We start from the raw sequence: 12,530 nt of genomic DNA, 5'->3' as shown, positions 1-12,530 counted from the left end.
TGTGAAGTGTGTGGTTTGGGACGCAGCAATAGCTGTGTTAACGAGTTGGTTAGATAATGTTGAAAGCCGTCCTACTTCATGTTATGAGCTGTAACATTTTCTGTTTTGAAAATACCAATTATTCGTTTCGGTAATCGATAGATTATTTGACTATCAAATTAGTTGTTTGTTGCAGCCCTAAAATCTAATAAAAATATAGATCGAAAACGTTGTATAGATATACAGAACTCAAACAGTCAGAGTGATATAAAAGACGTCAAATGGGAATTGAGTAGAGTTACAATCAAGAACTGAGGTACATAAAGAACAGAAGAAGATGGGCAATGAATATATATGTATGTATATGTGTATATTTGCAATAATATTCTGCTACTCTAATAAGATGCTGCTGCTCTACAACAGTTTCAGCTGATTTGTAGACGTCTGTTAAAAATAAATGCATTGCAGTGTCCAGAATGAACAGAGCTCTAAATAACTAATACATAACTGTAATAATGTAATAACTGCTGTATAACATCAACAGTGAAGTTATAATGAGATTAACATAACATTTGAAAAGTGGTAATTAGCTTTTGAGGAGGATAACCTGTCAAGGATTTATTGTAAATAGGAAATTATAGTTTATCATGCATTTAATGTTCATTAAATTTTCTGATGTTACCAAAAAAAAAAAAAATAATTCTAAACTATAAAATTAACTTCAAATATTGAATTGAACATCTTTGGCTACGTTCACATTACCAGGTTGAAGTGGCACAAATCCGATTTTTGCCAAACAGCCAAGCAAAAAAATTGGATTTGGTGAGAAAATCAGATTTGGGCCACTTTTACCTGCTGTGGGAATGCAGCCTTAGCTTCCATGTCACGGACTGGATGTGGCGGAGTCATGTGATACACGTGCGGTAGTAAGTTTTTAAGGGGACAGTGCATGAACACACAGAGTGGGGAAAGGATTAGCAGAATTTTTAAAAAATGTTCATTACTTTCCGATTAATTGTCCAGCCCCACGTGGCAGGCGGCCTCAGGGTGGTAAATATTCCTTATTCGCAGTCTGAGTCAGGACTCAAGTGCAGCACTCACTGTAAGCATGTATGCTTTGTGTCTGCAAATCTCCTGGCTTACGTTCATCATTCCTGGTCTGGTTTCTGTCAAAACATAAACGAGCCCTTGGGCTGCTTTGATCTCAGAGGATCTTCCGCTGAATGTAAATACGTGTTCTGTGATTTGCTTTGTTTTGGTGAGCTGTGTAGATAATAGCTTGACTGAAACATCTTTGAGGATTAAGGTTCGTCTTATGAGGGCCTTGTGTTGATGAGATTGCTGCCAATAAAGCACAGATAATTAGTGGCTTGTCTTATGATATAGCAGACCTCTGACATGAAGAAAACTGTGGTGTATTTGTTCTTGGTCGCATGCCAGACTCTGTAGGAGGCGTACAGGCTGAAGTGGCGGAGTTTAATTTGAGCACCAAATGCCACCATGGATAAAATAACAAACTTGTAAAAATTTATCCAGACCAAATCTTGAGCATGCGGAAAGCATTATAGCACCTTTTTTCTAGAAAGAGATCTGATGGAAAAATACAGAGTAAGAGGTAATTACAGGGCCTGAAATTCGCTTTTCAGAATGGAGGAATTCCTTCCTTAAATAGGCATGTTCACATGCAGCCTAATAATCCGTTAATAATCCGACTAACAGCTCAATCGGAATAGAATACGTCCACGTAAACACCTCAGTCGGAATAGACTAGTCAGATTGACGCCTTTTGGAATATAGTTCCTATCCGACTGATCGAGGTGGGTAATCCTGTAAATAATCTGTCAAATAGAAGAATAATATCCGAGTAAACGCCTGTATCTGATTACATTCCCGATCAGAAAGTTTAAGTCCGTTCTGATCATGTTCGTCGCGTCATAGTGAGAGTTTATACCGTTCAACATGGCGGAGCAGAAACTGGTCTGCAGAGGAGACGAAGTTTATGCTCTGATCTTTAAAAGACGGCGGTGGGACGGATGTCCAGCTTACGTGTCTCAGAACACGACGTCTTCCTCTCGGCCTTCTCTCGGTCCATGTTTGCCTGCCTGTAAATGTTAGCGAGAGGTGCTGCCGCAGCAGAGGGCTCTCATAGGCTCGTAGATGGAGGGAGATAGAGCGCCAAGTGTGTCGTCCAGAGCGGACATCAGTCTGTTCAGCCAGTCATTCTGCATTCCACACTGGTGCAATGCTGGAGAGTTCCACTCCTGAAGCTGCAGTGTTTAATTTTGACTTTAGGAGCTTCTGCTGTTTGAGGTTTAGAAATGTCAATTTAGATCTGGCGGTTTTATTTAACATTTCAGTTTTCAGCTGAAAATCATACCAGTCTGTAAAGCACTTGTAATCTAAAACTCAAAACATCAGTTCCTATTTGAGGTGAGGTTATCATTCAAGTGGTGGAGCATTTTTAATAGGCCCAATAGGGCAAATTATTCCTGTAGATTGATTTTATTTATTTATTTATTTTGGTTTCTGGCCTTTCCACTCCCCCCTCCCCAAACTCATGTTAAACTTATGTTAAACTTGGCTAATAAATAGAAATTGTGCACTAAAATTGTTGTTGCCTGTAGAGAATGTGTTGGCATATTTTCAGAAAATCAACAAAACATGTAATTTGACTGAGACTGTTCAAATCTTACAGCTGTAGACCTACTAAAAAAGTGTTCTGCTAAAAATGGTGTTCAGGACCGCTTTTCAAGAGGATGATTGCACAGCAGTGATGTATCACATCGAAATCGTGCATCTCCAAGCGATAAGACACGCATGGGCATGAAAAGTGGTAGATGGTGCCGATTTCTGAGAGCTACTAAGCTACATTGAGCCAGAACTAGTCCTTATGGCATTTTGTATATCACTGTAGTCTGAAGAAAACCTCGTATCTCCAAAATGATAACTTTTTACAGGAGAAGGAAAAAACATACTTTACTTTTAATGTAAGTCAATGGAACCAGAATTTTTTCCCCAAGTCATTTTGGGTCATTTCTTTTAGTCCATTCATCAGAGAATGTACACACAATGGGTAACAGGTATTTTCAAATTATGTCAAAACTGAAAAACGTCAAAAATGGAGATACTTGATCCGCTGTCATTTTCCTCTTATATCTACAGATATTGAGACTGGATGTTTGGAGGAAAAACACAAGCGTGACCACTTCACCCAGCTGGTGGGAGCGTGTTTGGTAAGTACGGCTCATGCTGTCGCTGCCTTCACTGCAGTGCAGTACTGAATGCATTGCTGCGTGCACATCACCAGCCGTCGCCACTGAGTGGCAGTGTTGCCCTATCAAATAATGACACCCTCTGCATCTTTTCACCCTCGCCAAGCCCTGCAAAATGCAACAGCAGCTGGGAGCTGGCCCTTTCTGGTAAATAATTTTCTTTGCGGCGCATACGTAAGCTTGCGGCACAATTCCCCCTACTCTGAAGATTAGCTGCATTAGGGTATTGAGTGACCTAAATTCTGTCCTCCAGTGGAGAATTAAACTCTGCTCACAAAGGCCATTTTCCTCCCCAGAAAATACCGGCTCCTCCTGGGAGCTCAGACCATTGCATTATAATTAGATGTGAAATAGTTGAGCGAAGGAAAGTTGCACATTCAGGCTGGGCTTGGAGAGGCTTTTGAGCGAAGCCCTGAGCCGGAGCTCGTTTTCCGTCTTCGTTCTGCTGCAGAGCACAATGGGTTTGAGAGGTAGACAGTTTGTAGTGGAGGGCTGGGTAATTTCTGCTCTTAGGTGAATGAGTCATAAATCCGTCACTCTTTAAAAAGGTCCGCAAATCTCTGTGGGCTTTATATGCAAACAGAACCTGTAATATTATTGGTGCTTTAGTCATATTTCTTACGTCTTTAGCGAGTACAGATCGCAGCAGTGTTAAATGAAACGCTGCTCTAAGGCCCCTTTTTAAGTTAAGTGCACTGTTTTAGTGGCGTCTGTGCAAAATTCTCCACTTCAATAAGAGTGAATCCGTCATAACTGTCCAGTGTGATTTTCGTGGGCAGTGAAGCTCCAACAGCTCAGAGCGTTCGTCGTTGGTTCCACAACACTGGATGATCTCCGAGAGTGCAGCGACACCCGACATGCTCAATCCAGTATGGGATGAGTTTGACTATGGTGTTGATGTTGTCTGTACAGCTGGAGGAGGTTCATACTGAGACCTTGTACAATTACATAATAAACTTTATGCTCATTTAAACCATTTACAGTTCACTGCATTGATCTGTAATGATTTACAAGAGAAATAAATCATTTTGAAATCAGATGAATCTTTTTGAATCACCCTGTAGATTAAGACTGAGGTGTTTATTCTCACTCTACTCAACAATTTGATGGAAAATCTCTGTTTACATTCTCACTAAAAGTAATCAGATCCAAAATGATGCACATGTTTAGAGAACTGCTTAGTGTAGACGTTACCATGACAACCAACATCACGTAAGTCCAGTCAGAGTGAGATGAGCAGCAGTGAGCAGCGCTTGTGTTTTTAATGACTTTAAAATGATGTCAGACTCAGGGAAACGTACTTCACATGTGCTTATTAAAGAAGGGTACCAAGCATGCCAAGCCCGGTTGTATAGCCCACCTATAAGGCTATTATTTGTCTGCTTTTGCTGCAGTTCTGTGTTCCTGATGCTGTGCTGAAAGAGAGGCTCGACCCGGAGACCTTGGAGTCCCTTGGCCTGATCAAACAAGCCCTGCAGTTCAACCAGAAGATCGTCAAAATTAAGACCAAGCTATTGTGAGTTCCTTTTTTCTGACAAGTGTTATCTAAACATGACGTTCAGTCAAACGTTGAACTTGTTGCACTTCTCACTAGAGCTGGGCGATATGGCCCAAAATATCACGATAAACAGAAATTCATATCAGTCAATATCGATATGTATCGCGATAAATGTCGAATCATTATTTCATGTAAGTTTGAAGGCTGATTTTTGCTCCTGAGTGGTTAATTGTGGTCTTAACCTATACTTTATGGTCAGAGCATGAGAAACGCTCACCAAACAGTGGAACACTTCACAAATCTGTCATGGGACAGTGGGAGAAAGTTTCTGATTAGCTGTTTTTACCAGCTGGAAAAACACAGCCGCGGTTTTTATAATGTTTATATTTTAAGAAAGAAAACCGCTTATTTTAGCTGTCTGGTGACGAGTGCTCGGCTATCTGGTTATAATTTTTAATCTGTTTAGTTTCTCAGCAACGTCAGCTTAGTACAAACAGCAAACATTAGCTGGTTCGGTAGGTCAGTGATGGATCACACCGCCTTACTGCCATCATCCCACCACATCCATGTCAGAGCATATCACAGTATTCCAACGCCAGCTAGCCAGCGACTGGGATTCTCTATAGTAGTCTGAGTAGTGACTATAGTAGTTATAATAGTTTGTCCTCCTTTTTAGGTACGTTTAAACTGAAATCTGTGTTTTTGTCGTGTTTGATCTACAGTAACGTCAGTTCGCTGTGTTGTGTGAGTGACGGAGCTGCTTCAGGTTAGCCAGCTGCTAAAAACAGCTAGCCTGGGAAGCTAGCATTCTCCCACCCTCCAATGACACACATAGGGCATCCTCAGTTTACTGTTGTTTAAATCAGGACTGTAATTTACATGAACCACTCCTTTCTTTCACTTTCGTTGCTTGGGAATGCACTAATACTAAAATATGACTGAGCGCTGTAACAGTGCTGTAGCTGTGAGGAGCAGAAGTGATTTAACGCTGCTAAAGCTGTTAGGATGTTAGTAAAGAGGTGAGTTCACTGTAGAACAGTACAGTTACGCCACTGACCTCGTCACTCACACTCGGTCACAGGAGAGCAGATCACCAGTCGCTCCAGATTCAGACAGTGGACATGGTGAGTTTTAGAAAATTAAAGCATGATACTGATGCTGTAGGCCTCGTGCCAAACAAATATTTTAATCTTCAATTAATATTAGCCTGTTTCACAGTGTGCTGCACTACAGTCCCCAGCATGCACTGCAACGTAAAGCGCTGCGACTCTCCTACCCCAACGGCAGCCTATGGGACAGAAGTTACACCTCAATTCTACACAATTCTGCGCAATTCCACACCAGGTCATATCACCAAAATGCATTTCAGCTGCAGTTCAACCAACATAAACACTTCACATTAGTTCAACAGCTCGGAAACTGAGCCCAAGTCTTAATGAACTTGCAGCAAAGAAAGGATGTCAGGTGTCTAGTTCAAGCAAATAGGTAGGTTTACATTTAAACCCATGTGATATTTCAAGGTCTGCTACAAATGTCTGTATTTTACAGTTGAAGCTTTTGCATATTTTGAATAAACAGTGACCAGTTTGGGTTACAGCACAACATTAACTAAAAATGAAATAAAAACGTTTTTCTCCGGCCCACAGATTTAAAGAGGTTTTGTAATACGGCCCTCTTACTGGTTGAGTTTGACGCCCCTGCTGTAGGCCGTTGTCCTGACCCCTCTACCTTTTTGAGTTACCTTCGAGTTTGCCAGGCATTTTAACTTTCCTCTTTATTGTGCTCACTTCGTCTACCGCGTTTGTCTTGTTTCATTTTCCAAAGTGCTGCCTCCCGCATGAGCGTCAAGAAACCGCCGCAACTCTGTAATTTGTCTGCCACCTCATTTTCTTTTAAATGGAAAGCACTGCACTGGGCTCCCCTGACAATGATTAATTTCGTGTCTTTGTGCGGGTCTGTCTTTAAGAGTTCTTAGCAAGTTTGGAGAGCCCTGCTTACCTCTCTTCTGGGGCTGTGCTCGTCACCCCCTCCTCACCCACTCAAACCGTTAACTGCGCAGAAGTGCGTCGGGGGAGGATTAATTTGTTTTATGTCCTCTGTGACTTGGCTATGTTGACAAATCCTCCAGAACACCGTTAGCTTTTGCCCCTGCCTTCTCCATTCCTACCCACAGACATGCTGACAGTTCCTTTACAATGCAGGCCTGTCTAAGAGGAGCCGGCAGAGCTGTGTGATTTGAGCTTATTGCTTTTGTCGCCTGCTGAAGCACCTCAGCACTGAACAGTGTAATCTTTTCATCTTCCCTCTTGCAGTTACAAACAGCAGAAGTTCAACTTGTTACGGGAGGAGAACGAAGGTTACGCCAAGCTGGTGACTGAGCTGGGCCAGGACCTCACAGGCAACGTCACCAGCCATCTCGTCCTGGAGAGCATCAAATCTTTAATAGGTACGCCGTGCTCTGCGGACCCTCATTATATCCCACTCGACCCATATGCTCTACTTCATTTTCATTGCCTTGTAATATCTTGAGGAGCCCATGTATATTCTGTGACACTGATTGGTAATAACTTCTTCACTTGACTATAATGGGGGCCTGACCTTGAGTAATTACAAAATCATAATCGCAAGCAATCTGACTAGATGAGCATTGATCACTACGGTAATTACTCTTTCAGAACGTGGTAATAAAATTACTTCCGCTTTATTTAATTAATGCTAAAGTTTTGAAATCTTAAGTCTGTCAGAAACAGATTTGGTTGATTTTGGAAAAACTTCCATGAAAACTTTGTGGTGAAAAGAGTATTATATCAAAACTGATCATTTTAATGGCCTCATGTAATGGCAAATTTATATGTAATTATTCCTTTTTTTGGTGTTTAACAAGGTCTGTATACTACATCAATGTGCAGTTTGCTCCACAGTCTGAACAGTCCTTATATGAAAACACACTGAATCTGACAATTCCAATTTGAGACGCTTTCATATGTGGTACTGAAATCTGATACGTATCTGATCTGCGGCAGTGCGACTCAGTCTGAACAGCCAGATAGGAATTCGTCAATCCAGCTCCACATTCGTCATACTTTTGAGCTGCTGAGACTCGTAAACATTTAGGCTGATGTTTCTGTACCAAAAAATTAGAGACTCATCCAGACCCTCCGTGTTTTGAAGAGATTTTGAAAGAAATGTCCGAACGCGGCCGCAGGAGAACGAGGCTGCAGCGTCAAAGAACAGTTAAATCCGAGGACACGAACCAAAGAAGTGACCGCGCCCTTTTTACGGCTCGAACACATTCTGGGTGATGAGCCCAGCTGTCAGTCAGTGAAGCTTCATGATGGCTCCTGTGATGCTGGTGAAGATGAAGCTGATCCTCCGGGAGTGACTGGTGTTCGTTGGCGGTCGTGATTGTTTACCTCTGGATGAGCCGTGAAGCAGCGTGACGCTCTGTTCTTCTGCACATGTGGGTCAGTTTAGGAGCTGATCTGTTCAGACTGATGATGCATGCAGATCACATTTAAAAGACATTGAGAACAGCCAAACAAATAATCAGATTTGGTGAGAAAATCAGATTTGGACCACTTTTACTTGCTGTGTTGACATGGGGCCAAATTGTTATGGTATACCAGGGACACGCTGGTGTCTTCACCGTTAGCCATCTCAGGATTCTGGTTTGAAATTGTCCTTATTGATGTACATGGCCTGCCCGCACAAAAGTAAACTGTCCCATTGTGCAGGATGCTTCAACTTGGACCCAAACCGGGTGCTGGACATCATCCTGGAGGTGTACGAATGCCGTTCAGACCAGGACGAGTTCTTCATACCTCTGATCAAGTCCTACATGTGCGAGCACCAGACCCTGTGCCACATCCTGGGCTTCAAGTTCAAGTTCCATCAGGTGAGTTTCACTTTTTACAGGGCCGGGTTTACCATAACTGCCGCCTCTAGTCCTACACGCTTATCCATGCCTCCTTTGCCCCTTACAGTCAGAATGATTGTATTGAAGTGTTGTAATAACAATCTAAGTGCCCCCTTTCAGACAGACAGGCAATTTGTATACGTCTGTATGCTGGCAGAGCCTGTCAGACCCATGGTGCTTTAAACACAAATGAAGGGTTCGTTTGCCAGGCTGCAATAACCATGACAGCGTCAGAAAGTTGACATGCCTCGTCCATATGTTTCATCTGTCAACCTTTTTGTTGATTTGCTTTTTTCCTGCAAATATTGACACAATCAGCAGTGATTCAGGAAGATTCGGTTTAGTGAAAGCTCTACTTTAAGTGGCAGGAAATATTATGATTAAGGTCAGCATCAGACGCAGCTTTTAAAAATGATTTGCAGCCTTTCTGAACGAATGTCGCGCATCGCTTTGCCTGCAAGATGTGGTTGGTTTGTCATTCCACTCTGAAGTATTGAGCTCTGCTTCCTATTTGTCAGAGTTTCTTTGCTTTCCTTATGAAGTTATAGCTGTACGAGGAAACAGTCAAGTATCTTGTCGCTCTGCTGACTTGTACAGTCTTGTGATTCATATCAAGTTCAATCATATTAATCAAAGATGAAAGAGTGCTTTAGTCAGAGCTGATGTGAAGCCTATTCATCAGTTTTGTCCCTCGGCTTCTAGAGCTGAAAATTTTCATATTTTACAGAGGCCTTCATCGTAATCAATTTGCTGGAAGTTTTGAATATTCAGTAAATTTGATACTTTCCAACGTTTGGGGCGAAAACTAGTGTTTAATGGGCTTATTTGTTGTTTTATGTAATATCCTGTAGCGCAGCATTATGTCCCTCAGCGTCGTTGGATTGAAAGAATTCGTGATTTATAGTATGTTTATGTTTATGTTCATCAGTGACAGGGTGTCCAGGCCTGGGCGTCTTATGCCGGCTGTACGCCAAACGAGTTTTAAGGAGATTTCACTGTCGCAGACAAAATTCCAATATCGGAATAAAATCAAGGGTCTTGCTGGACTCGTGTCATCTCGATCGTTTAGTGTGAGGAGGTCAGGATGGCCATCTTAAGTCTTGACTCATCCAAATTGTGACAGGGAGAGAGAGAGAGAGAGAGAGAGACTGCACAAGAGCCTGAAATTTCTGTCAAAAAAGGCAAATCTGCTCCACTTTAAAACAGTCATATTAACTTACAAGGTAAACTTTCTTTCAAAAGCATAAATAAAGGGAATAATAATAAATAAAATAAATTAATATAATTTGATATTATTTATGCAATTAAAATGTTTGGTAGTTGAGATCCCAAAACATGTATACCTGTGTTTGGATGTATGCGTATGTATTTTGTGTTGTGGAGTTCAGTTGCGTGTTTATTTATTTATTAATAAATTTTTTTTTGTCCCCCAGGAACCTAATGGAGAAACGCCATCGTCTTTGTACCACATTGCCGCAGCCCTCCTCCAGCACAATCTCATTGCTCTGGAAGACCTCTATGTACATGTGAGTACTGCTCTGTTTTCAGTTGGTTAAAAAGAACAGCGAAGCCTGATCCACTCGCACCAGCGCAGCACAGACTAACACACCACCACCACGTCAGTGTTACTGCAGTGCTGAATGACCCACCACCCAAATAGTACCTGCTCTGTGAGGGTCCATGGGGGTCCTGACCACTGAAGAACAGGGTAAAAGGGGGCTAACAAAGTATCAGAGAAACAGATGGACTACAGTCTGTAACTGTAGAACTACAAAGTGCACCTATATAGTAAGTGGAGCTGATAAAATGGACAGTGAGCGTAGAAACAAGGAGGTGGTCAGAATGTTATGACTGATCTGTGTATATCTTATTACTGTACATCTGTACTTTGGAAATAGTGCAGTTTTTTGTATTTAACTTGCTCTACGCACCTAAGATTTTCACTCACCTTTGCACCTGTGTAAATGTGACGTGGCGAATATCATTTGATTTGAGTTCGCTTCAAGAAAACTAGTTATATTGAGGGTTTTTTTTTTTTTATATTGAATATTAATACTAATAATAACTAATACTCTGTGAAAGTTATGAACTAGTGTCCATCTTCTGGTACGGTAGGAAAACCAGTAAACCAGCAAGCACAATATTTGAGGAGAACTTTCTGTACTTAATTTTTCATTGTATTTCAGGGATTCTGAGGAAAGTAGGATGTGTATAGATCAGTGTTGCCCAAACGTTTTGTATATTGGTGGGCGGAATGTAATGTCTGGGGTGGGCTAAAGGCCAGAAAGGTAGATCAGTATACAAGTAAAGGAGGTAGGTGGGATTCAAGTTATGAGTGGATTTATGTTTATTCATTTTTCTATAATTAATGTTAGGCTTGTTTTCCCTACAGTGACAGTGCAGTCAGCATCGATTGTGTAAAGACACATTTTTGTCATTATATTTACTTTAACTTTAGATTGTGTGCTTTATTACTTAAAGTATTATAGTATATAGTGGTATAAAATATGTTCTCTCATTGGGTGAGGGGTTGGGGGGTTAAAGCTGCTGTGGGCACCTCTTTTATAGACTGTCAATTGACTTTTCCATCTCTGCTTTCCCAGCTGCTTCCCGTAGACTCTACCATCGTGGAGGAGCACAAGAGGGAGATCCTGGAGGCCAAGCAGATCGCCCGCAAGCTCACTATGGTGGTGGTGCCCTCGGAGAAGACCGACGACAAGGAGAAGGACAAAGAGAAGGAGGAGGAAAAGAGCGAAAAGGTATGAACTCAAACTGTCACTTAATTTTAGCCAGGACTGACCCGATTACGCAAGTATAATGTGTTCTTTACATTGGTATAATTTCTCTGATTGATTAGTATTTGTCTTTTCTTAAGCCACAAAAACTGCAGCCTTAAACTTCAATACAATTCATTGGCAAATGTGATTAGATAAAACAGATGTTGCTATATGATGAAAATGTTTAAATAAATAACAATTAAATAGCCTCAAACTGCATCGCTTTCCGCATGGCCGTTAGTGCTAGAAGAGCAAAGGCTACGTTCCTCGTAGCTTAGATCTTTTTTCTTTTCTTTTTTTCTGCTCAAATCCGATTTCTCTGACATGGTTTACACTCATTTAAGTAAGTGATTTAAATCTGTCGTTAATGTGAACCAACCGGCGTCCTGAAATGACCCGTATGAGCACATCCTACTCAGTAACGTCACGTGAATGAATCACAGGCATCATCAGCACAAACTAACGAGCAGAACGAGCTTCGCTGAGAAGATAATTAACTCTGATCAGCTCTCAGCTTCATTATTAGAGCGAGACGAAGGTGAAAAGGGTCAAATGTGTTGCTTTTCCACCGTTTACAGGCTTTAACTTCTGTTTGGCGCTGCTGCCATAGTAACACTGTATGATGGCGCACGCTCACTCGCTGCTCAGTCTGCTGTAACCCTCGCCTTCTGAAGTACAGACTGAGCCATAAAACTGCCGCAATATCAAGTTCAGCTCAGTTTTGTCAGTTTTTCCAGATCAGTATTAACGTTGTTTTGTTCCAGCCAGTCTGTAAAGCATCTTACAGCCCGTTTAGTTTGGCGAATGGTGTTGGGTTCATTTCTGGCTGATTCCAGGTTGTTTAGCTGTTCTTCTGTCACAGCTGCCGACTGAAAAGCTGCTCAGTGGTGACGACAGTTTGGGAATTTAGTGTCGTCTCATCTTCAGAGTCTGACCAAATCGGCTGTCGGTCAAATGTGATCTTAAAAGTGTCCATTTTCTGTTTGTGGCAAAGTAAGAAGTAAAAACGTTCAAATGTCTTGAGCGTCTCCTACAGCTGTCAAAGTCGTTGCTTAGCAACAGCGTCTCAGCGGAGTGATGCAGCGTTT

The 12,530-nt window shown here is 41.7% G+C and overlaps 1 protein-coding gene across 1 annotated transcript in view; it reads left to right on the top strand.

Moving 5' to 3' along the window:
• Window positions 1-12,530, top strand: part of thoc2 (THO complex 2) — a 104,404-nt gene that overhangs the window by 10,944 nt on the left and 80,930 nt on the right. Inside the window, exons 5-10 of the mRNA XM_036569369.1 lie at window positions 3,142-3,212; window positions 4,646-4,767; window positions 7,062-7,195; window positions 8,484-8,644; window positions 10,099-10,191; window positions 11,269-11,424. Coding sequence (XP_036425262.1) covers window positions 3,142-3,212; window positions 4,646-4,767; window positions 7,062-7,195; window positions 8,484-8,644; window positions 10,099-10,191; window positions 11,269-11,424 — 737 coding nt within the window. The remainder of the gene's footprint in view (window positions 1-3,141; window positions 3,213-4,645; window positions 4,768-7,061; window positions 7,196-8,483; window positions 8,645-10,098; window positions 10,192-11,268; window positions 11,425-12,530) is intronic.

Source organism: Colossoma macropomum, unplaced genomic scaffold (assembly GCF_904425465.1).
Source record: "Colossoma macropomum unplaced genomic scaffold, Colossoma_macropomum, whole genome shotgun sequence".
Lineage (NCBI taxonomy): Eukaryota > Metazoa > Chordata > Actinopteri > Characiformes > Serrasalmidae > Colossoma > Colossoma macropomum.
The sequence above is the reverse complement of the archived record's forward strand: the minus strand, read 5'-3'. Positions and strand labels throughout refer to the sequence as shown.